Consider the following 25,075-nt stretch of genomic DNA (forward strand, 5'->3'; position numbering starts at 1 on the left):
GGGACCAAGCCCTCTATCTCTGAAAGGTTCACCATCACTGGCCTCCTTCTTACCACTCTTCTGCTTGGGAACCAATACAAAATATTGGTTCTGGGAAGGAAGGTAAGGATTTCAAAGATAATGACATCAATTACAAGGATTAACATTTGTGAAATGTTTGCCATAAACCTAGTAGGATATCCAGCCTTTGGGGTGCTAAGATTGTTATACTGCCCTTGAGAGGGGTGAATTCCCATGGCTAGTAATTTACCCAGACTGGCTGAATCTTTGTATTGCCCAGCATTAGAGTTCTTCCTCATAACTGTTAGCATGTTAAAAGGAAGTAGAAGCCTCAAGAACAACATTCAGTTTCAGAATTCACAGCTAACTATAACCCTATTGTGACAAGGACCAGCACCCTCTACTGCAGGGGAATAGGAGAAAAGATGGTAAGAGGGGGAAGGGGAGGAGCTTGACAGACAGACATTCATACCCGGAAACACTCAGGGAGAAAGACACATGAACACACCCACAGGAGTTCATACTGGAACTCCTTTAACCCACCCCCACAACCCCTACTGCACACGCCCAGGTTCCCATTGGTCTCTGACTCCAGCACACTCCTGTTCCCACAGGACTCCAGATGCCTCAGAGGTGAGGTAAAGAGAACCATTCCCCCTCACCCCCATTTCCCCGCTCTGCTAGCACTGCCTCCCTCCCAGCCTCTCTCCTCTCCCCGGGATTCCCAGTGCTAGGGGCTCAAACACCAAACCCTGCCCTCCTGGGGAAGCTGCACTTGCCCAGATGAGATTCCCAGGAGGCCCAGGAGCTGCCTTAGGGGGTGGGGCCTAGACCTGCTTCAGGTGCATTTAGGGAAATGGAGTCCTCCCGCTGGCTATGGCTCCTCCCCCTGAGATAGCAGTCCCCAGTAGGGGAGTGGCTATTTCTGACCAGTTCCCCTAGCCCAGCCCTCATTTCTTCTTTCGACTAACCCCAAGCCTCTTCCACCTCTGCCTGGAGGGGGCAGCCTCTCAGTTCCAGTACATTTGGAGCCCCAAACAGCAGGGTAAGGCCTGGCCCACAGCAGGCTCCTAATAAGTGTCTATTGACTGATGGATTCATTGCTTGATCTATCAATCCTCCCAAAGACCTGGGGAGTGATTCAAGGATTCCCCCCACCCCCCATTCTGACAGAGAAGGAAACTGAGGCAGAGGGCAGCAGGCTTCAGTCCATTTCTCCCCTCCTCAGCCCCTTCCCCCCTGCACAGTGGCTCCTCCCTCTCCCTTATTCCCAAGAGACAAAATGTTCCCTGCAGCTCACAGCTCTCCTGCCATTGGGCTGGGGCATCCTGGATCACTTGGTTCCATGGCATTTCCTGCAATCCTAGGGCCATGTTCTGTCTAATCAGATTGAGGCTTCCAGAGAATTTCCCCCACCTCCTTACAACTCCATATGCTATGGGACAGGACAGGGAAGTAACTACATCCTGGATGCTCTTTCTAAAGGGCACTTTCCTTGCTTGGCTTTCCCAATGGGTTTGCTTGAGGAAGGTGCCTGGAATATTTCCGGATTTAAAAAAATACATTAAAAAAAAATCACTCGGTCAAGCTTTCTGAATTGTAGCCACAAGAATTCTGGATCCAAGAGAGAGATGAGAAAGAAATGAAAATTCTGACTCCATGAAATTAAAATATTTGAATAGAGCAAATGAAGATCAAACTAGAACAGAAAGTGGAAAGAGGACAATCTCTCAAAGAGGACATGAAACACAATAAAAAAGGTCTATTCGGTGGGTGGGGGCAACTAGTTGGCTCCGTGAAGTCTAACCAGGCCTGGAGACCAGAGATCCTAGGGTTAAATTTGGCCTGAGCCACTTCTTAGCTGTGTGACCCTGGACAAGTCACTTAGCCCCCCTTGCCTAGCCCTTACCACTCTTCTGCCTTGGAATCACAGTACAGTATTGATTCTAAGAAGGGAAGTAAGGGTTAAAAAAAAAAAGAAAAGTCAATGACATACAAGAGATGGAAACAGAAAAATCCCATCAAAAATACCTGAAAGCATTGCCAATACATTAGTGGTCAAAGGAAAGATAGTTTCCCAGAATCTTGACGACCAGATATGATACATGAAAGCATGCTTCACAGCCCTCAGAAGAGAGACACATAAGAAGGATTGGGCCAATTCTTGTCAGGCCTTCCAACTGGTAAAAAAGGAGAAAAAAGGAAACCAACTCTTTCTTAAAGTCTGAAAATCAGAAACTTAAAAGGAATATCTTCCAGATACCATACAATAGAAACGGAGCACGGCCCCGGAAATGGGCCTAATATGGCCAGCTTGGCTTCCTTTTGAGTAATAAAGAATGCCACACGGCATTTTCAAAGCTCTTCTCATTCCTTCTGTGGCAAAAATGTATCTCCCCAATACAGAACTCTGAGGGAAATAATAGGTGTGTGGAGAGGAGGCCCACCTCACAAGAGAGCCGGCCCCTGGGCCCATCAGAACCAGAGACCCTGAGCCTTAGAAGATGGCCTTTTCTCATAGAGAAATCTCATGACAGTGACAGTGATACAGAAAGAGAAAAGGATGCTCCTATCTTTCACTTGGGCAGTTCTTAATCAGTGGCTTCATCAAGTGCTCATTAAGCTAGTAAATGCCATAGAAGATCACTTTGGGCTGCAACTGAGGCATTATTATTGCTGTCCTTTCAAAGGCCTTTGCACTCTTGGTGTCTTTTACTGACAATATTAGGAGTGAGGAGTCTCGTAGAAACAAGACTAGTCCTCCTCCTCTGTGACCCTGTGGAGCTCGCACCCAAAGCAGGGCCCCCCCTCCTTCCTGGCCTTCTTGAGCTGGTACCCAACAGATTGTGGTGGGCTTGCTACTAGCTTTTGATATAGGTGGGAGTAAGCAGATGCCAAGTCCTCCTTTTGTCTTAGCTGGTCTTCCCCAGTGAATCAGAGACTCTTTCCAAGAAGATCTCTCATGATTCCTGGATGTTAGGGAGAACATGGGGTATACTGCAATATCGAGCCGGAACCGACCTGGGAGGGAATTGGCTACTACTCCACTCCAGGCAATGGGCCCCAATATTGTTTTAAACCCAAAATTCCCACAGATCCTTCTGGACACTACCGTTCTGACACCTCCCCCCCCCCTCCTTTTAAGGATCCCCTTGAAGGCCCCTTATGGCCTTTGCTTCAAGCCTCCTTTATTGCCCTCAATAGTTCCTGATCCAATATGACCGAGACTTGCTGGCTTTGCTTAAGTGCTCGTCCCCCTTATTATGATGCTGTAGTTTTGAATGTATCTTATAATATTTCTAATTCGGACCAACCAACTTCATGTGATTTGGGGGATCGGGAAGTTGGCCTAACCTTGCAATTGCTTACTGGCCAGAGTACTGGTATTGGGAACATTACCATTATTAATAAACTTCCCCAGTGCTCCCCATTAAATCTACCAGGAAAAATTGGCAAATATTATATTCCCCCTCTAGGGGCTCGATGGTCTTGTTCTATAACTGGTCTTACTCCTTGTGTTGCACAATCCACTTTGATGACCCATCCACGTGAGGTCTGCTTGCTTGTTACAATCCTCCCCCGGGTAATCTATTATTCTGAAAAACGATTTTTAGCCCTACAACATTCAGGGTCAAAATCTACTCGGACTTGACGAGAGTTGGGGATGGCCTTAACCCTTGCAGCCATTCTTGGCTTCAGTGGAGTGGGTACAGGTATTACCTCCCTGGTTCTTTGCCAAACCGAGATGACAGCATTACATCAGGTCATTAATACTGATCTTAGAAGGGTTAAGAAACCATTAGAAACCCTGGAAAAGTCTCTTACTTCCCTTTCAGAAGTAGTTTTGCAAAATAGGACAGGTCTTGATCTCCTATTCCTTAAAAATGGGGGACTTTGTGCTGCCCTCAGAGAAGAATGTTGCTTCTATACAGACCATATGGACATAGTTAGGGAATCAGTAGCAGCACTTAAGACAAGCTTGGACTCCAGTGAAGGAGTTTGGGCAACAGGCCAGTCACAGTATCAGCAGTTATTTCAATCTTCCCCGTGGCTCATTACACTTATTTCCACCCTCCTTGGACCCTTGATCATTCTTATTCTTCTGTTGACTTTTGGGCCCTATATTCTTAACCTCTTGGTTCAGTTCGATAAGGATCATATCAATACCGTCCTGCTTTTGGTACTTAGGCAACAGTACCAACCCTTGGACACAATTCCTGAGCTATGTACCAATAGCATGGCCATGAGGAAGATTCCTCATTATGAAAAATCAGAAGTGGGGAATGTTATGTAGTAAAAATTAACTGACCCTCACTCTGTTGATCCTTACTCTGTCTGGGACGACAGAATATCCCTCAACAGAATGTTCTGGGCAAGATCCTAAGAATTACAGGACCCCTGAAGTATGCCAGTGCTCAAGTAGTCACTTAGCCTTCATGTCTATCCACATGATATGACCACCTTCATGTCTGCCTGACATCATCCACCTGTTATGCTAATTTGATTAACTATATTAACAGAATGCTCTTTCATGTAACTCAACTATGACCACTATACTCTATATAAACCCTATTCAGACTCTCCTTCAGGAGAACTCACCTGGTTGAGTTGCCCCTAGCATGCTAATAATAAACTTCCCTTTTGCCTGACTTGCATTGTCTTTGTGTGCTCCTTTCGGTGATCTATTCTCGGACCCCTACAAGAAAAGTCCATTAGGTTCAATCATGCCACAATGTATTAGTCTCTGTGTACAATGTTCTCCTGGTTCTGCTCCTTTAACTCTGCATCATTTCCTGGAGGTCCTTCCAGTTCACATGGAATCCCTCCAGTTCACTATTCCTTTGAGCACAATAATATTCCATCACCAACAGATACCACAATTTGTTCAGCTATTCCCCAATCATACAGCAGCCCCTCATTTTCCAATTATTCTACACAAAGGTCAAACCTATCAATATTTTTGTCCAAGTGTTTTTCCTTATTTTCTCTTTGGGGTATAAACCCAGCAATGGTATCAGCCATACCTTTAAAGTATGCCAGAGTTCTTGAGTTTCATTTAAAAGTCTAACTTAAGTGGAGACTGAAGTAAGTTAACCTTCGGCTTTTTCCTTTGCCAAGTTATATTTGAAATTCATTCTTGGAATTGAGCAATCAGCTGGTCAAAGAATTTAATATTGAAATTTTCCTAGGATTACAGAGATTCTCCTGGGGCCACAGACAACCCATTCCAGCAGCCCCCGGGGGTGCAGGAGAAGATGATGGACAGGATTCTGGCTAGCAGGAAACTGGAGGGTTTCAACTATACTGACAGGATACAATCCAGCTTGTGAAAGGAATCCTGGCCAGAGGTTGTGTGAAGGAGCTGCTTACAGTGGAGGCTCACCAGGGTGGTCCCTGCCCAGAAGGGGGTCTTCTTGGAACGAGTCTCTGATTCACTGGGGAAGACCAGCTGAGACAAAAGGAGGACTTGGCATCTGCTTAGCCCCACCTAACTGGGATTGTCACTTACTGTAGGGTCCAAGATTCAGTCTGAGACTGCCAGCCTGAGACTCCCTTCAGGGGGGCTTCACAGGGGACAGGGAACAAGTCCCAGCTTTGGGGTCTCCAATTTACAAGCTAGTCCTACACGTTGGGGTTCATCGGATCTTACTAGGCTACCACTTTGGGGCTTCTAGATTCCATGTTGACACTCAGTTTCCTTCTCTGTGACAAGGGGAGATCCCAGCACCTCCTCCCCAGGCTTGGGGATCACAGATCCAGTGAGTGATCAGTCAACATTTATTAAACACCTGCTGTGTGCCAGGCTGTAGTCTGAAGCAGCTTCCAGTCTAAAGAAGAAGATGCAGGGCGGGACTGGAAGGGGAAACAGGGGAGGAGGAAGAAGGCTGCAGCCACCAGGCTGGGGAACAATTGGTGTGTGGCCCCTCCCCCACTGTGGACCGACTACATTTCCCAGAATGTCTGTGTGATGACTTCACGAACCTCTTGGCGCCTCCCTTTGTGGCCCTCCGGGGGCATGCTGGGAATGTCACGAGGGCTGTCTCCTTTCCTGGATTGCTCCCTCGTGTTTCCTGGATCTTTCTTCCTTTAGGGAGCTGAGGAAGTGGAGTGAACTAGTGCACAGGCGCGGCCGGAGCTCCCTGCTCTGGCGGAGAAGACTTTCTACTCTGTATGTCCTGCGAGGAGAGAAGACGCGGGTGGCCGCGTTGCGGGTAACTGAGCCCGGGATTGTGGGGGAAGGAGGCGGTGGGGAGAGACGTGGAGCTTCGCCACCTAGGCACTGGAGAGGTGCGGCAGGGCGGTGTTTGGGAGTGTCAGTAAGTGTGGTGGGGCGAGTCTGATGTCTCTCTGTGTCCGTGTCTCTCCACCGCTTTAAAGGATTACCCCAAGGGGACAAACACAGAAGTGCCGGTGTCCGGCGGGGCGGCTCTGTCTGGAACCCGAGCCTTGCCGGGGCTTTGCCCTTCCCCAGAGGAGAGAACGCCCCGCCCCCACCGGAGCCGGGAGGAAGCTGGGGGAGGGGTTGCGGGGGCTGGTCGGGGCTGTTCCCCAAAGGGGACTCTCAAGTTAGAATAGACCGAGGGGAGAAGTCCCTGTGAGTCATGGGGCTGCGGGGGATGCCTGTGCCCACGTGGCGTCAAGGAGCTCGGATCGCGGGCACTAAAGAAATGCCAACGCGATCTCCCCAGCCCTCACCTGGTGCCAGTCTTCCCTTGCAGTGCCTCCCCTTGACCCCACTCCCCTGGAACCTCTGCTCCAAGGAGTTCCCTCAATGCACCCCTTCCAGCCAATGCAATTTCTGAATTGAGTGAAGGCAAAGATGGCGCCGGAGAGGGTGGGAGGCTTCTTCCTGGCCAGTCCAAGGTCCTTTCAAGCCTGAGGCTCCCTGTGTGAGGCCAGGGAAGGGCCTGGGAGCCCCCTCTGAGCCCTCCCCCTCCCTAATTCTCCCCAGGTGTACAAAGAGCAGGTCTCCCCACCTCGGGGCTCCCACCCCCCCCTGAAGGAGCACAATCTGTCTGGAGCAGAGACCCCAGAGCCAGAGGGAATGGCCCCCGGGACCCTGAGGTTCCCTTCCCAGGTGAGTGGGGTCCATCTTGCTATGCTAGGATTTGGGGTAAGGAAAGAAGAAGAGGGAACCTATAAATACAATTCGATTTATTGTTTGTGAAGTATAGTAAGGAATAAGGGTTTAGGAATAAACTTTACTTAATTTTAAAACTAATATATATTAACTATCTAAACTCTATTACTAAAATAATCATTAACTTCCCAATATCCAAATCTCACACCAGGAGTCCAATGAAATAGGGCCTGGATCTTAAGGTGAGAGATGTCCAAGTAGGTCCAGAGGTCTCCTTACTGATACTGCCATCAGAAGAGATCCAGAAGTCCCAATTCCTCTGTTGGTCACAGGAGAAAACCCTCTTCCAGCCTCAATCTCAGATCATTCAGATGAGGGACCCTTGGGAGATAGAATCTTCTCCCATATCACTCAGGTTCCCATGTGACCCTTCATCACATGCTTCTGTCAGTCATTCTCTAAGGTTTGCATCGCAGTTTTTGCAAACGTTTCATCCTTTATCATATCCCCCCTTTTGTTGGAAAGGCTATTTTTGAATTTGTGCACAATGTAAAATACTTACCAATTACCTAAAGTAAGAAATCTGCCCAAAATAACAAAGAACCTGCACGGAACTATTTTACTCTAACTATCACTAACTTATGCTAGGGAATTATAACAAGGAAAAGGAAAAGAAATTAATTAATAAGCAAGTACAAAAGTCAAACAGAAGCAAAATCAAATCAGCAAATAACATCAAACAAAAGATGAACATGACTTCCATGCTAACATCAAACTGAAAAATACTCTTATAACTTAATAAAGAACATTGTACTACTATTGCAGTACATTAACATTAAACTTTGAGGAAAATTTTGGAAAATTACAATAAACAAAACATTACACAAGATTTACAATGAAAAATGAAACCAAACATTAAACTTACTCATGCAAATATGTGTAACAATAAATATTAGTGAGCTATGTACATAATTTACGTCTATAGAGTACATACCTACAATATATACATGTATGCTATACATATGCAAATATATACACTTAATATTCACATATAGTTTACATGTAGACATATACTATAATACACTTAATTTACAATCCTATTATATGACCTCTTTACATATATTTATATATTTATTTACAATTTTGTTTAATATGTGATGTCATATGTTTGTGTTGTGTAATCTATGATGTAGTACAATTCAGTATCTAATATTCTCATATTACTTAATTTTACCTAACTAATCTCTATCTTCAAAATATTTCCCTTAACTAAATTTCTATACCAAAACTAAATTTAAGTATGGAACTACATTTTGTTAGTAAACAACATATCTATAGCTAATCATAACAATGTTCGTACCCTAACTATACATTGTTCCACTCCTTTAAAAAGTAGTGATTCAATGTAATCTACCCATGTTTATGTTTTGTGTGTATGTTTTATTATGTTGTTACTTTTGCTATGTCATGTTGTTTTGCTATTTTTATGTCAGTGTTACTGTTATGTAAGAGTGATGTTACGGTGGAATGCTATATACATACCCCTACTTCGGATCATTCTTTTCTCCTCTGCAATTCCACAGTAGTTAATATATTTGTGTTTGTATGTGAGTAAAGGCTGTTATTATTTACTATAATACATTATCCCAAAGTATAAATTCATTATTCCATTTATCCTGTAATCCTCTTCATTGCAAATTTCACACAGTCTTTTTACTTATTTATTTTATTTTATTTTATTTTTCTAAATCCTTACCTTCCCTCTTGGAGTCAATACTGTGTATTGGCTCCAAGGCAGAAGAGTGGTAAGGGCTAGGCAATGGGGGTCAAGTGACTTGCCCAGGGTCACACAGTTAGGAAGTGTGAGGCCAGATTTGAACTTAGGACCTCCCATCTCTAGGCCTGACTCTCAATCCACTGAGCTACCCAGCTGCCCCCCCCCCCAGTCTTTCAAATTTATAAATTATCAGTCTTTTAACAATATCCATTAATTCCTCTTCTATCCTCTTCTGTACTTCTATCCTCTGCTTACTAATCTTTTTGACTATAGATTCAATTTGACTGATGGATCTATCTTTCTGCAATCTCTTCATTTTCTTCTTCTTCAATGATTTCTACATTTCCATTATTTATACCATGTGCTAATTTTATATGTGAACAATGATACCAGGAATCTACCCAAAACTTTTACTCAGGGTGGAAAAACTAATAAAATAGTATAATGACCTAACCAAATTTTCTGTGTTGCTGAAGTTATAGCAAAATGTTTTACATATACCATATCTCTCAGTTCAAAATTATGAAGAGAATAATCCAAAGGATCAGTTTGATATGGGCGTATTAAGCCCATAGCATGAAATTCTTTTAGTCTTTGTTGTGAAGCACTTAAGTAAGAAGTAAGTTTGCAATCTCCTCCTAAGAGAGATGTATAGACTGTCTTAACAAGTTTTTGCTTAGAGTGGAACATGTCCAAAGAACATTTCATGAGATGATATATGTAAATCTGCTCTTAGCATCCTACATAGTGAAAACAAAGCTATGGGAAGAATCTCTGGCCATTTGAGATGACGTTTAGCACAGATCTTCCCCACCATAGTCATATTTCCTTATTTATACATTCTACTTGCCCTGAACTTTGTGGATGATAAGGCACATGATATTTTGGTATAATTCCTAGATTTTCATAGACTCTTTTCAGGATGTCATGAGTGAAATGGGATCCTTTCTCAGAGTCTAATGTTAATGGTACTCCAAATCTAGGTATAATTCTCCAGACCTGGCTGAGCTCTCCTAAGGTGACATCCAAGAGCACTGGGACTTTTGTTTTTCCCAGCCTCCAGGGGTGTTATCACTGCTTGCCCTCAGTTTGAGCTCAAAGGTCAGCCCCATCTGCCCCTATATATATATAATGTGTTCTGGAGATTTTCCAGGACCTTATTAGCCCCTGCCTGAATGTTGTAATAGATAGTAATTCTATGGGTGTATATGGATTGATAGTTACTAACTAATGGATCAAAGTGTGCCAACCTTGCTCCCTTTATGTCTCACCTCCTTCCCCCTTTCAATCTCCCTTTCTCCCCTCCTCAGAAGCCTTTCATCTTTCCCTCCCCTGTCTGCAATTCACTCAATGTGAACTATGAGATTTGGAGAAGATACTCTTTTCTTTTCTCAAGTAAGGGTATACTGGGGAAGACAGGAAGGATGGAGAACAAGGTAAGATGGATGGGGTTTTCCCTATTCTCTACAGGGAGCCTAAGGTTGGAGGACATTGAGGGTATGGCAGTTCGGTCATAATTTTGACACAGAGTCCGTCAAAGAGATAATAGGACAACTGTCTTCTTTCTTCTCTGCCAATTAGCCAGGTAACCTCAACTAGCCAAAGCTTCAGGGCCTCCACCATCAGCCACCAGCAGCCAAAATGCTCAGTCCAAAAGCCTCTCAGCCCAGTTCAGAATAAGTCCAGACCAGTTCAGCCTTTGGCTTGGCTCTAACTGCTTTCCTGGTAATATTTCAAAAGGAATTGTCACTTGACTGAGAGCTTCTGTCTCCAGCTTTCTGTCTTGCATGCATTGTATGTTCTCTATTCCACAATGTGCAGGCCCAGGTTCCAGACAGACAGGCACAAGCACTGTCATTCATCCATGCTCCAGTGTGACACCTTCTGTCACTGGGTAATCCCTGTTTGTCCCACAATTCCAGGGATAGTCTCTGCTCCTGATCTCCTGGACCCGGGTCTGGAATAACTAGTTTCCTAAAGAATAATGTGAAGTTTACAGACTGTGTTTGAGGTCTTGTGAGGCAATTGTATCAAATAAACTACTTTAGACTTCCCTCAAAGGTAAATTCTTTTTAGAGATCATGAATAACAATCCCTTCAGTCACTTGCATAGGGAATAGTCCAGTAGACCTATATAGATTTTCCCTTCTGAGAAGACCTAGAAAGCAGCCAGTTATAAACAAAGTCGCCTCAACTGTGGAGAAGACTCAGGTTAAACAAACTGAACTCTGGTGGAGTCACAAAACTACCCCTGTGGGCGTCTTTCTATGACCCTGCACGTGACTCATTAGGAATTATAGTGAAAAAAATGGGAACTGCAATATCTCTGACATAACAGGAGTTGACAAAATAGCCTATAAAAAGAGTCACCTCTTAAGAGGTGGAGCATACTTCAGCTCAGAGGAGATCTTTAATGAGGAGTCAGAAAACAGAACCTCTAAAATAAAAGCTCTTGCAAATCCCCAGAACTTATTCCAAAGGGATCTGAGAATCCTGAATTTTTGCTTTAATCACATCATATTGATGAAGTGTGTGAAATAAAGAAATGTCTGGGCCATAATTCTGAGCTGAAGGTCCAAACCTTTAATTGTGGTAAATGAAAGCTAGAGCTGTCACCACCCCCAGCCGGGAGCAAAGATTTATATAGACATATACATATACAATCATAGGTTTTGTGGGTTTTTCATCGGTAATTAGCATAAGTCACTGACCAGGCAGAAGAAGGCTCATAGGATGTTCAGAACCATGCAGTGATGTTTGGGACAAGGTCCTAAGTTGATCCCGAGGTTGAGATCAGAAAATGTATTTAATCCTCCAGAAGCATCACACTATTTAGGTCACAGTAACCTTTCTGGACCGCAATTCTTTGGGGAGCTTCTAGCTGTCATAAATCATGAAATGATGAAACTCTGAAGATCCCTGGATAGCTTTTGTGTGATCTCTTCAGGCCAGCTGGACACTCTCCTCCCAATGAATCCACCCCTTGCTACATGGGTTTCTGCTTCTCTAGATAACTACATAGAGCTAAAGCTTTTATTCTTCCAACAGAAGTCTTCCATATTCATTGCTGAAGTAGTCTAATACACCAAACTACCTCTTCCAATACTATGGCCAGTATTTTATAATTATAAATGATATACACAATTAATGAATAAATAGATCTCACTCCTAACAACTATAATTGCAGTTACTTGTATAAAGGATTATCTGTGATGAGCTGTTTCATGATTAATAATATAAAGGAAATAAAAGAATTTTCCTTTCAATATGTATGAGATAAATTGCAGGCAATCAAAGGAAGAAGATGGATCCATAAAGGTTACTTGCAGAAGATCAAATTTGATTTGATTTTTGTTAAATTTTAATAACACATTTTAACATAAATTTTCCCAATGATTCATGTTGTCTCCCTCCCTTATTCCCCGAGCTCCCCCACATCCATAGCAGAGTGGACAAAGAAAATGGCATTTTATTATAGTCCTGAAAGAATCTATTGAAATCAGGAGGCAGAGCCTAGTAGGGAGAGCAGTAAAGGCTGGGGGAAAAGCCAAAGGAGGACAGAAAAATGTGAGGTCAGGAGATGGAGTCTCATGTGAGGAACAAGTCTCCAGGGTCACTGGAGTATGAAAGGGAATATGGAAAGAGGGAAGGAAAATAAGGCGGGAGCTCTCAGGGTAACCAGCCTTGTACTTGACTGCCCAGGTGGCAAACCAAGTCCTGGGGTATTGTAGATGCCTGGTAGGAGTCTAGACTGAAGAGTGCTCATTTGACTGGCATTGGCATTCCAGATAATAGAGGGCAGAGCTTGGGGTGAAGAGGCCAAAAGGGGTCCTGAGATCCTGGGCTTGGGTGCCATTGAAGGATATCTTTGATCTTGGAAGTTCAGAGGCAGGACAGGTGGGGCAGTGGGGAGTCCTAGGACCCACTCAGAGTAGCCTCCTTCAAAACAAGAAACTCTTTTCCTTGGACCTGAAGTTTCTCTGCATTCTTCCCTTTGAGCCCAGATTTCTCTGCTTTTCTTTGGGGCTGAGATCTTTCTGCCTTCCAGTTCTCGGTTATTTCTGAATGCCTTTTACTGCTCCTGCTAGTGGTTATTGCTGCTCTTATCACCTGGCCTCATCCTTTCCAACAGAACCCTTTGAATGCTCTTCAGATTAGTCAGGAGCAATTCTCTTTTTAAAAGGTGAAGAGTTCCTCCCTTTGCCATTATAATTATTCTTCTTTCTATGTAACTAAATATAAAATGACATTCATCATAAAGCAAAGACAGGATATTTTGATTAAGGTATATCATACCTAATGTTTTTGCTAAGCTGAATATAATAGGAGACTCTTCTTCACTTCAGCTTGAATCAGAATCTCATCCTATGTATAACTGAGGAATCCTCTATGCTTTCATCTAGATAAGTGTATTTCAGCCTCTTAGGAAATTCAGTAGAGAATTTTTCTTTGTTTTCTCCTCATTAATCACTGGTAATATTTCCCCTGAGGACATGCAGTCCTTGCTACCTTCTCAAAAATTTCATACAAATGTTCTTACTGGATCAATTCTGATACTTTTAATGAGGAATTTCACATCACCTCTCTTCTCTGGAGAATTTCCTACATCCCACAGAAAGTACATACCCTCTCCCTAATTCTACAGGGAAAAGCATTTCAGAGTGAGACACTTCTACAGTCTTTATTCATCCAACATGATTCTTACTTCAGATACAAAATGCCTTTGTCAATATTCCATTGTGCTCTGAATAAATGCTGGCTCGGACATTCTTCAAGGCTATGAGTTTGGGGGTAAATTACTTGTGTGCTTTAGTTTTCTGCACTTGGTTGATGTAAACCTCAAAATTTCTTAGACTTATAAATGTTGGAAATTTCACCATTGGGAAATTTCATACTTGAAAAATTTCCTTTTGATAGTCTATTGGAATGTGAACCCCATTAGCATGGGAGGGTCATTCTCCTCCCTTCTTAAGATTACTTAAGGACAGAAACCTTTTGCTGAACAATGGAAAGGGCTTTGACCTATGCTTAAGCACAGAACAGGAATTTCTTTGAGTCATGATTGATTTTAGAATTGATATAATGGAGATACTTGGAATCAATCTCCACCCTACTCAGTCCTAACAGGATTTAGGAAGGGCTGCAGCCTAGATCAAAATTTAATTATTCCAATCTCTACCCTACTCAGGGTAACAGGATTTAGGAAGGGCTGTAGCAAAAGATCAAGATTTAATTATTTGAGAATATGACCTTCAACAGACATGTGCAAAACCACAGACCTCTGGGCGGTCCTGGGTTAGGCTAGAGCCACCACTGGCACAGGGAAAATGATGGACAGTGATTGGTAGATGTGAGAACTGAGGGGAGGGAACTTGGATGGTTTCCTTAAAGATAGAGGGGTCTGAGGACTGGGGGGGGGTGGTTGGAGAGTTTTGGCTCTGAGTGGTTGGAGAGGTGCTCTGAGAAGCTTGCTCTGAAGGAAGCTGAAGGTGGGGGCCTCTGAGACTGTTTCTCCATTTTGGTCACGTGAGTAATAGGGACTGATCTCTTTTCTTTGCCCCAGCTATCTAAGGGCTTGGGCCTTTTGGCCCAGCCTAAACAGAAGGGGTATTTAAGCCCTATTCCCTTCTCTCCCCTTTCTCCCTCTCTCTCTCTAGCTCTAATTCCTTTCTTCCTCCTGTTTGTAATTAAACTCTATAAAAGGTTGATGGCTGACTTGAGTTTTCATTTAGGAATTACATAGCTGAATTCCTTGGCGACCTTAAATTAATATATATCAGTCTTTTAAAGTGATTTCCTTGTCACATTGATCAGGAGCAGACTAGTTGAATTCTTCAGCTTAATCTCTAAATCTCATGACTTGTTGCTATAGGGGTCAATCACATTGAGGGACGTGGTTGTAGACTTCACAAAGGAGGAGTGGTGCCTGTTGGATCATTCTCAGAAAGAGCTGTACAAAGAGGTCATGCTGGAGAATGTGCAGAATCTACAATATGTGGGTAAGGACCATATAACTGTAAGAGTTAAATTAGGTGAAGGCCTTAAACTGTAGTGATTAAAATAGTGGAAGATATAAATTATAGTAGATATAAGAGTGGGTGAGTAAATTTGTGGCCGCAGGAAATATGTTTTCATTACAGTGTCTTGTTTTAAAATCAATATTTAAGGTGGTCGCCAGGGAAATATTCCCAATTATGAATATACCCAAGTCAACTGGGTTTTATAGAGACTTTAATTAATAATACAACGAGGAATTTTAAAAAGAGAGAAAGAGTAAGAAAGGAATAAATTTGAAGGGCCTTAAGCCAACATGGCTTAGACCTGAGTCTTTAGAGAGAGATCAGTTAGTCCTTAATCACTCACCACAAGATCTGTCCAAGCAACAGTATAGACACCAGTTCAGCCAGTCATCCTTCTCTAGAGAGGGATTCTTCTGTCCTCAAGAGCTTCTCCCAAGAGACTCCTTAGAGGCTGTCTTTTCAGAGCCTCCTTAGAGCACTCTCCTTCTAACAGCCTCTTTAGAGACTGTCTTTCAAGAGACTTTTATTCAACAGGCTGTTCTTCTTCTTATATAGAGGGTTTTCTCCTATGTCACCTCCCCTAAGTTCTTCCATCTACCAATCACAGTAGAAGTTTTCCAAAGGACAGCTCATTCTGAATTCACACCTGAGTAGACTAATCCTTTTAGTAATCCACACCTGAGTAGGCTAGAATCTCTCAGTATGTTTCTCACCTCTTTGTCCCATTTAAGTTTGCCTGACCTTTATGGGTACTTAGCACCCTTTTGTATTATTTCTAAAAATACGCATGGCTTAAGTATGTGTTTAAGTACTTTTCATTGTTCAGCAAGGAGTTTTCTCCCCTAAAGCAGGCTCAAGAATGGGTGGAGTAGAGATCTTCACCTTTTTGATCTAGGTAGAGTTCTCACTGTCCAAATTTGGAATGGTTCCAATAGGGAATTGTCCCAATGGAGAATTCCCCTATGGGGAATTTTTTAACATTCACAAGTCTGAGAAATTCAAGATTCACAGACCTCTTAACCTACCTCTAATTTCTAGATAATGGAGATTGTGAAGTAATGTGCCTATCCTTGTATTACAAGAGGTAAATCCAGATGGGAGTTTCCTGATTGCCAATGTGTTCTTTGATCTCTGCCTTCCTGGAAATGTCCCAACAATGAATACAACAAAAACCATTCTGTAGCCTTTACTTGCATGCCCTCTTTCTGTTGTGGGGATCCAATTTTTTATTTTTCTCTCCTGATCCCTTCCTTTTTCCTTTTCTGCAGGGGTTACAGTTCTCCGAGAAAATTTTGTCACCTGTTTTCAGCAAGGGCAGTCACCATCGCTGCCAGAACAAAAAGACCAATGGGTCTCCTGTCCAGGTGAGTCAGGGGAAAGCAGATGCATGACGGCTGTTATCCCAAAAGACTTTTATCTATTGTTGTAAAGGGAGTGCTAGTTTTGATGAGTGACAGGCCAACACAGAATCAAGCTATTCATTACCTGAGAGATGGTTTGGATATGAGTCTAAATAGTTAACATGGTAGAGTAAATGGTGAAATATCTTTTCTCTGTAGAGAAAAAAGAAAACTTATATACCACTTTGAGAATTACTGCATAAGTGAGGTAGATTCTCAGCTGAACATGTAAAATTTAGCAAGATTGACCATGTGATTGAGCCTGAAAAATGAGAACAGAATATTTATAAGGTTACCAGAGATAGACAAAAATAAAAAAATAATCACAGATTACCTGAGTCTGAGAATCAATACTGTGCATTGTTTCTAATGCAGAAGATTGGGAAGGGCTAAGCAATGGAGGTTAAGTGACTTGCTCAGAGTCACCTCACTAGGAAGTATCTGAGGTCATATTTGAACCTAGGACCTCCTGTCTCTCGGCCTCCCTCTCAATCCACTGAGCTACCCAGCTTCCCCCTAAATATTGACTTATTAAGGAAAGATAGAAAGGGCATTGGAGAAAGACTATTCTATACTGTGGACAAAGCATGCTCAGTCTCAGGATTTGAGTCGTAGTTTAGCTGCAAAGAAGTTGGTTAGTCAGTCCTGCATTGTTATGACATGAATTACAGAGTGTGAGGAGAATCTTGAGGTTGCCTGTGTCTGAGTTCATGTGAGTGGTTTCATTGCTTTTCTTATGTGAAAATATTTCTAATACCCGTCTTAGAGTTATGACAAAATGGTGTATCCAAGGACAGGTTTTGATTAAGTTTGAAAACTCCTTTTGACCTGTGGAAGAAAAAACTGACATTGCTGTGTGTGTGTGTGATTTCCTTCTGTGTTTATATCATAGTTTATTTTCTTCAGAGGCAGAGACTAATTTTGAAGTGAAGGAGAGATGTACCAACCTGAATATATTTGTAGAAGGATCTCGCCTCCAGAAGTTCATCAATAAGGGTCTTTGCGACTTTATTGTGAGTGAAATCTGTGAGTCTGATAATAAGGTAAATAAAATTCCAATGAGTGACTATGAATTTGTTGAAACTGCAGAGAAATTCAGCCAATATTCAGTACTAAATCAGCATATGAAATTGAACTTGGGAAATGACTATTCTCAGGATAGTGAATACAGCACATGTTTTCCTGAAGAAGTAGAATTTATTCAGTTGCCAGAGAAACCTCCTGAATTGCTCATGTATCAAGGTAACCTAGGTGAAATGGCATTTGATTCGAGTTTAGAACTCATTAGCCATCCAAAAAGGAAACGTAAAAAGATGCTTACTGTGAATAATAAAGTTGGGAGACCTTGCCATCAAATCTCTGAGTTTTGTTCTAATCAAATATGCCCCTCTGGAGAGAAGAAGCCTTATGAATGTACACAATGTGGAAAGGCTTTTACAGTTAGTACCAACCTTACCAGACATCAGAGAATCCACTCTGGAGAGAAACCTCATGAATGTAAACAATGTGGAAAGACTTTCACTCGGAAGTGCCATCTTGCCAGACATTTTAGAATCCACACTGGAGAGAAACCTTATGAATGTAAACAATGTGGAAAGGCTTTCCCACGGAGCAGCCGTCTTGTTGCACATCAGAGAATCCACACTGGAGAGAAACCTTATGAATGTACACAGTGTGGAAAGACTTTCACAGAGAGGGCCTCTCTTCGTCTACATCTGAGAATCCACACTGGAGAGAAACCTTATGAATGTTCACATTGTGGAAAGTCTTTCACAGAGAGGGCCTCTCTTCGTCTACATCTGAGAATCCACACTGGAGAGAAACCTTATGAATGCACAATATGTGGAAAGGCTTTCATTCGGAGGCACCAACTTACTTTACATCAGGCAGTCCATACTGGAGAGATACCTTTTGAATGTAAACAATGTGGAAAGGCTTTCATTCATAAGTGCCAACTGACTTCACATCAGAGAACCCACACTGGAGAGGAACCTTATGAATGTAAACAATGTGGGAAGGGTTTCCAACAGAAGGCTTCTCTCATTGTACATATGAGAACCCACACTGGAGAGAAACCTTATGAATGTAAACAATGTGGAAAGGCTTTTAGAGAGAAGGGTTCTCTTCGTTCACATCAGAGAATCCACACTGGAGAGAAACCATATGAATGTAAACAATGTGGAAAGGTTTTCAAACACAAGGGCTCTCTTACTTATCATCAGAGAATCCACACTGGAGAGAAACCTTAGGAATGTACACAATGTGGAAAGATTTTCACAGATAAGGGCTCTCTTCGTCTACATCTGAGAATGTATACTGGAGAGAAACCTTATGAATGTGGACCATGTGGAAAGGCTTTTAGAACTAGATCTCATCCTTGTAAATGTCAGAGAGTTCGCATGAGTGAGAAACCTTATGAATGTATGTAATGTGGAAAGGCTCTCTCACTGAACATCTAAGAATCCACACTATGAGAAATTTTGTGGATGTAAACAGTGAGGGAAGGCTTTCACAGTGGGGAAATGTCTTTCTGTACATCAGAGTACCCACACTGCAAAAGAAACCTTAGGAATATAGGCAATGTGGAAAGGCTTTCACACTGAAGAGTCATATTGCTACGCATCAGAGCATCCACATTGGAGAGAATCAAGTTCCATAGTTGTTTTATTTCAGAAAATCCTCACTGTAGAGAAACCTCATGCATGATACTGACCTTATAATTGCCACTTTAACTTATTTAACATTAGAAAATCTGCACTAGAGAAACTGTAGGAATATGATCAATGTAGTAAGTCCTTCCGGCAACAATCATGTTATTCCCAACTGAGAATTCCTTTTGGATTGAAATCTTATTCCTCTCATTTATGAAGAAAGACATTGAAATGGAGAGTCCTGAGTTTGTTCAATATAAGATGATGTCTTCTGAACAGAGAAGTTCCAGATGGATTCCCTATAGGAAGGCTTTCAGCCAGAGATCATCTCTTACTTCATGTCAGAGGATTCATAGTGCAGAAAAACCTGATGAATATTCTCAAATTGAATATGTTCTCTATAGGAGGAGGGTGATCATTATTACTTAGAAAACCAGAAAAGTCTTTTTGCTAGAGCCTAGACTTTATATATGGTTCCAAAGAGGAGCCCTCATTAAATACCCCAATATTCTTAATTTGCGAAAAAATGTTACAATAATACTTTTTCTTTGAGATTCTAATGCTTGTGATTCTTCACTATTTGCCGGCATTTGTGTATTAAAGTTTTTTTCTCACTCTAGTTAATTGGCCCTAGTTTCCTGTCTTTTGCTGTCACATATAGATCTCATAGAAACAAAATAAGAATGCTTGAGAAAGATGTTGAAGGATGGGGACCTGAGCCCTACTGCTCATTCCATTCTATCCATGGTGTCAGACTCATGATGCATTTGGCTGATTTCTGGGTGTGAACATAAGTCCCACCCCTGTGATGATGTAATAAAGGAGAATTTGAGATGTCCAAGACCACCTTATTTTTGGAAATGTCAAATAATGGACACTCAGGTGCCATCCTAAGGTTAAGCTGTCAGGCTAAGGAGAAACAGGACCCAAGTTGCTTCATAAACAAGAGGCAAGGTACCCCATTTTCTGGGAATGATGTTGATGGAGACACATTTTTTTTTAAGGGAATCTCATGCCCCTTTGAGAAATCATTATTTTCAGAGAAGTACCCTCATTCTATAAAAATGGACTTGAATCCAGCACAGCAATCCCCAGAAGTCCTTGGTCCACTTCTCCAGAATGCTTTTTAATATCACTGACTTCTCTCCTGGGCCGAGATCTAGATTGGGTGTTTAACCTGATTGTAAAGGCTTTTGTGGGCTTTTCCTGTTTCCACTTGCAAGCAGACACGGCTCCTTTCATAATGTAGGTGAGGTTGTCTAGGCCCGTGGGCCTAGACATGTGCTTTCTTATCCCATATTTTCTTTTATCCTTAATCTTCAATAAACCTCTTAAAATATACTCCTTGCAGAGAGAAACTAATTTCTACCTTCCTCAGTTCCAAAAATTTTAATCTTAACAATTTTGGCAACCTAACGGAAAAATGAAATACTCTCAATCTTCTGATTCTTTTCCTTACTGATCTTTAGTTCAGCCTTTAATAGCTACTGCCTACATTTTTTAACTACGTTCTTCAAGATGCTTTTTTAGAAAACCATCTTGATCAACTCCTGTCAGCAGCCATGTGCTTCAAAGTTCTTGAGCCGTTCCCTCCCACCGGCTTGCCTGCTTCTCCCTGCCTGCAGCCCCCGTTCCTGACGTTTCTCCGTCTTCACCTGGTGCTTTGGCTCCCGGCCCTGTGTTCTTGTCCCTGCCCACCCCAGTGGTTTCTTGTCCATCTGGCCCAGGTGATTCTAGTCCAGCAAAACCTGGCCTCCGACCCTGACGACTCATCGCCCCAGCCCCAGCACTGAGGATGCTGGTAGCAGATCTAGTTTCTTCAGGATCAAAAACCAGCTGGTATAAAACAGGGGTATTGACCACATGGGAAGATCATAGGAGGAGAGATAGAAAAGGGAGATAAGAAACAGACTTTTCCAAACAGGAACTTAAAAGCAATGGGCTATTTAAAAGGATACCTTTTGACTGTTCTGGTAATTTCATTGAATTTACCTGCGTGTCAGAAGAAAGATTTGGCCCAAAGATTCAACTTTACCTTTGAAGTTTCAAATGGGTGGCTCAGCGAACTGAGAGCCAGGCCTACAGACATGGGGTCCTGGATTAAAATCTGGCCTCAGATACTCTCCAGCTGTGGGGCCCTGGATGGGTCCATTAACCCTCATTGCTTAGCGTTTACCACTCTGCCTTCCGACAATAGACATTTAAATGGATAAGAGCCCAAGGAACTTTAAAGAGATAATGATAAGGTATTTCAGACTCCAATGGTTTATAAAAATCTTTGTATTTCTATTTCATTTTCCTGATTGTTTTGTTTAATATATAATTTTGTGATTTTAAATTCATATATTACTGGATTCAATATTATTCTGTTATACTGTTCATTTAATGTGCTGAGTTTTAAAATTCTATTGCTTTTCCCTATAACTATATTGAGATCATAGTAATTAAGCCCATATATGAAAAAACAGCCATTGTATTTTTACCTTTGTAAATTGTCACATAGAGGATAGATGGACTTCTTCAGAACTAGTTACAATTGCTATAACAACCGTTGGAAAATTTAATGTGCTAAATATCTCAACTGATTTTAAGGGTTTTTTAAACATGATTTTTGGATTTTATGTGGTGCTCCAGATGCTACTGGGTCCAGTTGAGCAGAAAAATAAGCAATTGGGTGCTGAGAAGGTCCCAAAGTCTGAGTTAAAAAACCAGAATCTACTCTTCACTCATGCACATACAAAGTAAATGGTTTGTTGTAATCTGGGATGCCTAGAGCAGTGGCAGACAGGATAGCCTTTTTTAGATCTGATAGAGCTAACAAGTGTTCAGGCTCTAATTTGAGGGGTTCAGGAACTGAATCTTTTGTTAGTGCTATAAGGGGTTTAGTAATTTCCCCATAGCAAGGAATCCATTGTCTGCAAAACCCTGTTGCTCCTAAAATAGCTCTCAACTGTTTCTTAGTAGTAGGCACGCTTAAATGTTTACTATCTTCTTGACATGTTTCTGCATCTGTTGAAGCCAAGAGTAGATCATCTACATATTTGATTAATTTACTATTTTTAAATGTTATATTGTTTGTGTCTTGGCTCAAAATTTGCTCAAATAAACTTGGACTTTTGACATAACCCTGTGGCAGCCAACTCCATGTATATTGTGAGCCCTTCCAGGTAAAAGCAAAAATATGCCTGGAGTTCTCATGTATAGGTATGGAAAAGAAAGCTGAGCACAAGTCAACTACTGTAAAGTATGTAGGTGTGCTAGGAATAGAGGAAATAATAGTATTGATTTTGGAAACTACGGAGTGTCTCTTTTTAACATGATTATTCACCGCCCTCAGATCCTGTACGAATCTATAGAGGTACTTGCCATCAGGTTCTCTTTTTGTTTTCTTAACCGGCAGGATGGGTGTGTTGTTTTCAGATTTGCAAGGGATTATTATTCCCTGATCAATTAATGAGTTAATAACTTGTGTAATACCCTCAATTGCCTCCTGGTTGAAATGGGGATACTGAGGAATGGAAGGAAGTGGGCTAGATTTAGATTTTATCTGTACAGAAACAGCAGATTTAAGTAAGCCTACATTGGAAGAAGATGTGTCCCAAAGAGACTCCAGTATATCTTTAGGTATTTCAAAAGTGGGAGGCTCTTTTGCCTCTTGGTTCTCTGAGAAAGAGATTTACAGGGAGTAAATTTAAAGATTCCTCTGGAATTCCCAAGGATAAGGAACCATCTGGGGAACAAGTTATTGTGGCTCTGAGTTTGCATAGGAGGTCTCTCCCCAGCAAATTTAGAGGGGAGTCGGGCATCAAAAGAAAGGAATGTTGTACCTCTAGGGGTCCTACAGACACCATTCTAGGGGCAAGTCTTTTTTAACTCTTTGGGGTATTCCTGATACTCCCACTACACTTTGTGAGTCAAAAGAATAACAACTTAAATCTGGTACATTCTTCAATACAGACCTGGTAGCTCCAGTGTCTAAGAGACAATCATAATAAGTGTTACCCACCTTTAAGGTAACGTGGGGTTCATTAGTATGGGGAGGGCAGTGGATATGGACAACGGGTAGTAGGACATCAGGGTCCGGAAAATCAAAGGTTGTATCCTCTGATTCCTGTGCCCCATGCCTCCCCCATCCCCCCCGCAGACACCTTCATTGTGTTTGGGATGTTCCTTGGGCACCCCCCTGAAGGGCACCTCGACTGTTTTTTGGACGAGCACTATTTCTTATATATTGTTGTTGGGTATTATCATTTTCTTCATTTGGAGCATTGTCATTATTTTCCCAATTCCTATTTCTATAATTTTGGTTTCTAAAGTTCTTATTTCTATATTCATTATAGCTATTTCCATAATCATTATAATTTCTAAAATTCTGGTTTCTATGACCATTATCATTTCTATATTTGTTATTTCTAAAGTTGTTATTAAACTGCGTATTTCTTCCAATCATCTTAAGAAAGGTTCTACATTCCATCATTTAGTGGCCCTTCTTCTCACAGAAGTGACAGGTTACAGATTTGTTTGTGAATTCCCGCAAAGGGGCTATAGTCTATCCCTTATTTTTCAATTTCTTTCTTTAAGTCTTCCACTAAAGTATTGCCTTCCTCAGGTCTTTTTACACGACCTTTATAAACATAGGTTGCTACTGTCCTCAATTCTTTGAGGTCCATAGAGTCCCAATTAGGACAGCTAGTTTTAAAGTAGTCTTTTACCACTGAACAACAATTCTCAACGAATTGCCTACATATTTGCCTAATGTCCCTTTCTCTGGATAAATCAAGGTCCATATATGTATTTCCTACATCAATAAGTCCATAAACTGGGAGGGTGTTTCATCAATATCTTGTTGGGTTATTTCAAATTTTGAACATTTTTCAGGTCTATAAAAGCAAGCTCTCATGGTTATCAATAATGCTTCTCTGGCCTGGTTTAGTTTTGTGTGATCTAGTTCAACATTGGGGTTCCAATGTGGGTCTTCAGTAGGCCAATAATGTCCTCTTCTACCTCATTTCTGATTAGCCAGAGAGATGATATTGTTTTTTTCTCTTTTTATTAAAAATGTTTCTAATAAATTCTCAACATCCATCCAAGTGGGGTCAAAAGTTCTGAATATGTTCTCTAATTTTTTTATAATCATTATTGGTTTTTCCTCAAATGATGGCATATCTTCCTTAAATTTATATCCTTAGGGCTAAAAGGTGTATGATGTCTTACACATACCAAATTTCCATTTTTTTTAAAAAGTGGGTACTTCCCTTAAAGGAAATAACCTATCTGAATTATTTGCGACTCCTGTTTCTAGGCTTCTTGCTCCATTCTCAGTGGGATTCTCAGGATTCCTCAATGTGGGAATTTTTAACATTCACAAGTCAGAGAAATTTCAAGGTTTACACCTCCCCTAAATTCTCACATCTACCAATCACAATAGACATTTTCGAAAGGACAGACCATTCTTAATTCACACCTAAGATGGCTAAATTTTTGAGTAATTCACACCTGAGTAAGTTCTCACCTCTTTGCTCCTTGTAAATTCACAAGTTGCCTGACCTTTATAGGTACTTAGCACCCTTTTTGTACTAGATCTAAAAAATAGGCACAGTTTAAGAACTTGACTTACTATAAGTATGGGTTTAAGTATTTTTCATTGTTCAGCAAGGAGTGTCTTCCCCTAAAGCAGGCATAAGTAGGGGTGGAGTAGAGATCTCACATTCCTGATCTAAGTTCCTTCATTGTTTAAAATGGGGAATGGTCTTAACCAAAACTTATGAAGTAGGGTCTGAGAATTTTTAAGATTCACAGAGGCCAATGACATTTTTTCTCATTCTCCCCCTCTGCCCAGCAGCCCAGTGGGAAAACAGTAAGGTGAGTGGCACACAAGAGGCAGAGATAAGAGAGAAGGGGAGAGCTGAGGTCACTCCCCTCCCCCTCTACACAGCCTGAGGACAATCCTCTCCTCACCTCACGTGACTTTTTATCCAGCAGCCCAATGGAAGCGATTTCTCTCTCCTCTATGGGGTAAGAGGAGTAGGTTGTCCCAGGCACTTGGTGGTAGGGAGGGGCATGGCACACTCTCTGGGGGTGGGACCAAGCCCTCTATCTCTGAAAGGTTCACCATCACTGGCCTCCTTCTTACCACTCTTCTGCTT

At 41.8% G+C, this 25,075-nt stretch overlaps 1 protein-coding gene across 1 annotated transcript; it reads left to right on the forward strand.

Annotated features, from left to right (window-relative positions):
- Window positions 1-6,008: 6,008 nt before the first annotated feature.
- On the forward strand, window positions 6,009-24,943 carry LOC130453600 (zinc finger protein 383-like). Its single transcript, XM_056796661.1, has 5 exons — window positions 6,009-6,212; window positions 6,953-7,078; window positions 14,731-14,857; window positions 16,147-16,242; window positions 17,185-24,943. The coding sequence occupies exons 2-5, from the start codon at window positions 7,046-7,048 to the stop codon at window positions 18,525-18,527; spliced, it is 1,599 nt and encodes a 532-aa protein (XP_056652639.1). The 5' UTR covers window positions 6,009-6,212; window positions 6,953-7,045; the 3' UTR covers window positions 18,528-24,943.
- The last annotated feature ends 132 nt before the right edge of the window (window positions 24,944-25,075 follow it).

The sequence above is a fragment of the Monodelphis domestica genome, chromosome 4 (assembly GCF_027887165.1).
Source record: "Monodelphis domestica isolate mMonDom1 chromosome 4, mMonDom1.pri, whole genome shotgun sequence".
Lineage (NCBI taxonomy): Eukaryota > Metazoa > Chordata > Mammalia > Didelphimorphia > Didelphidae > Monodelphis > Monodelphis domestica.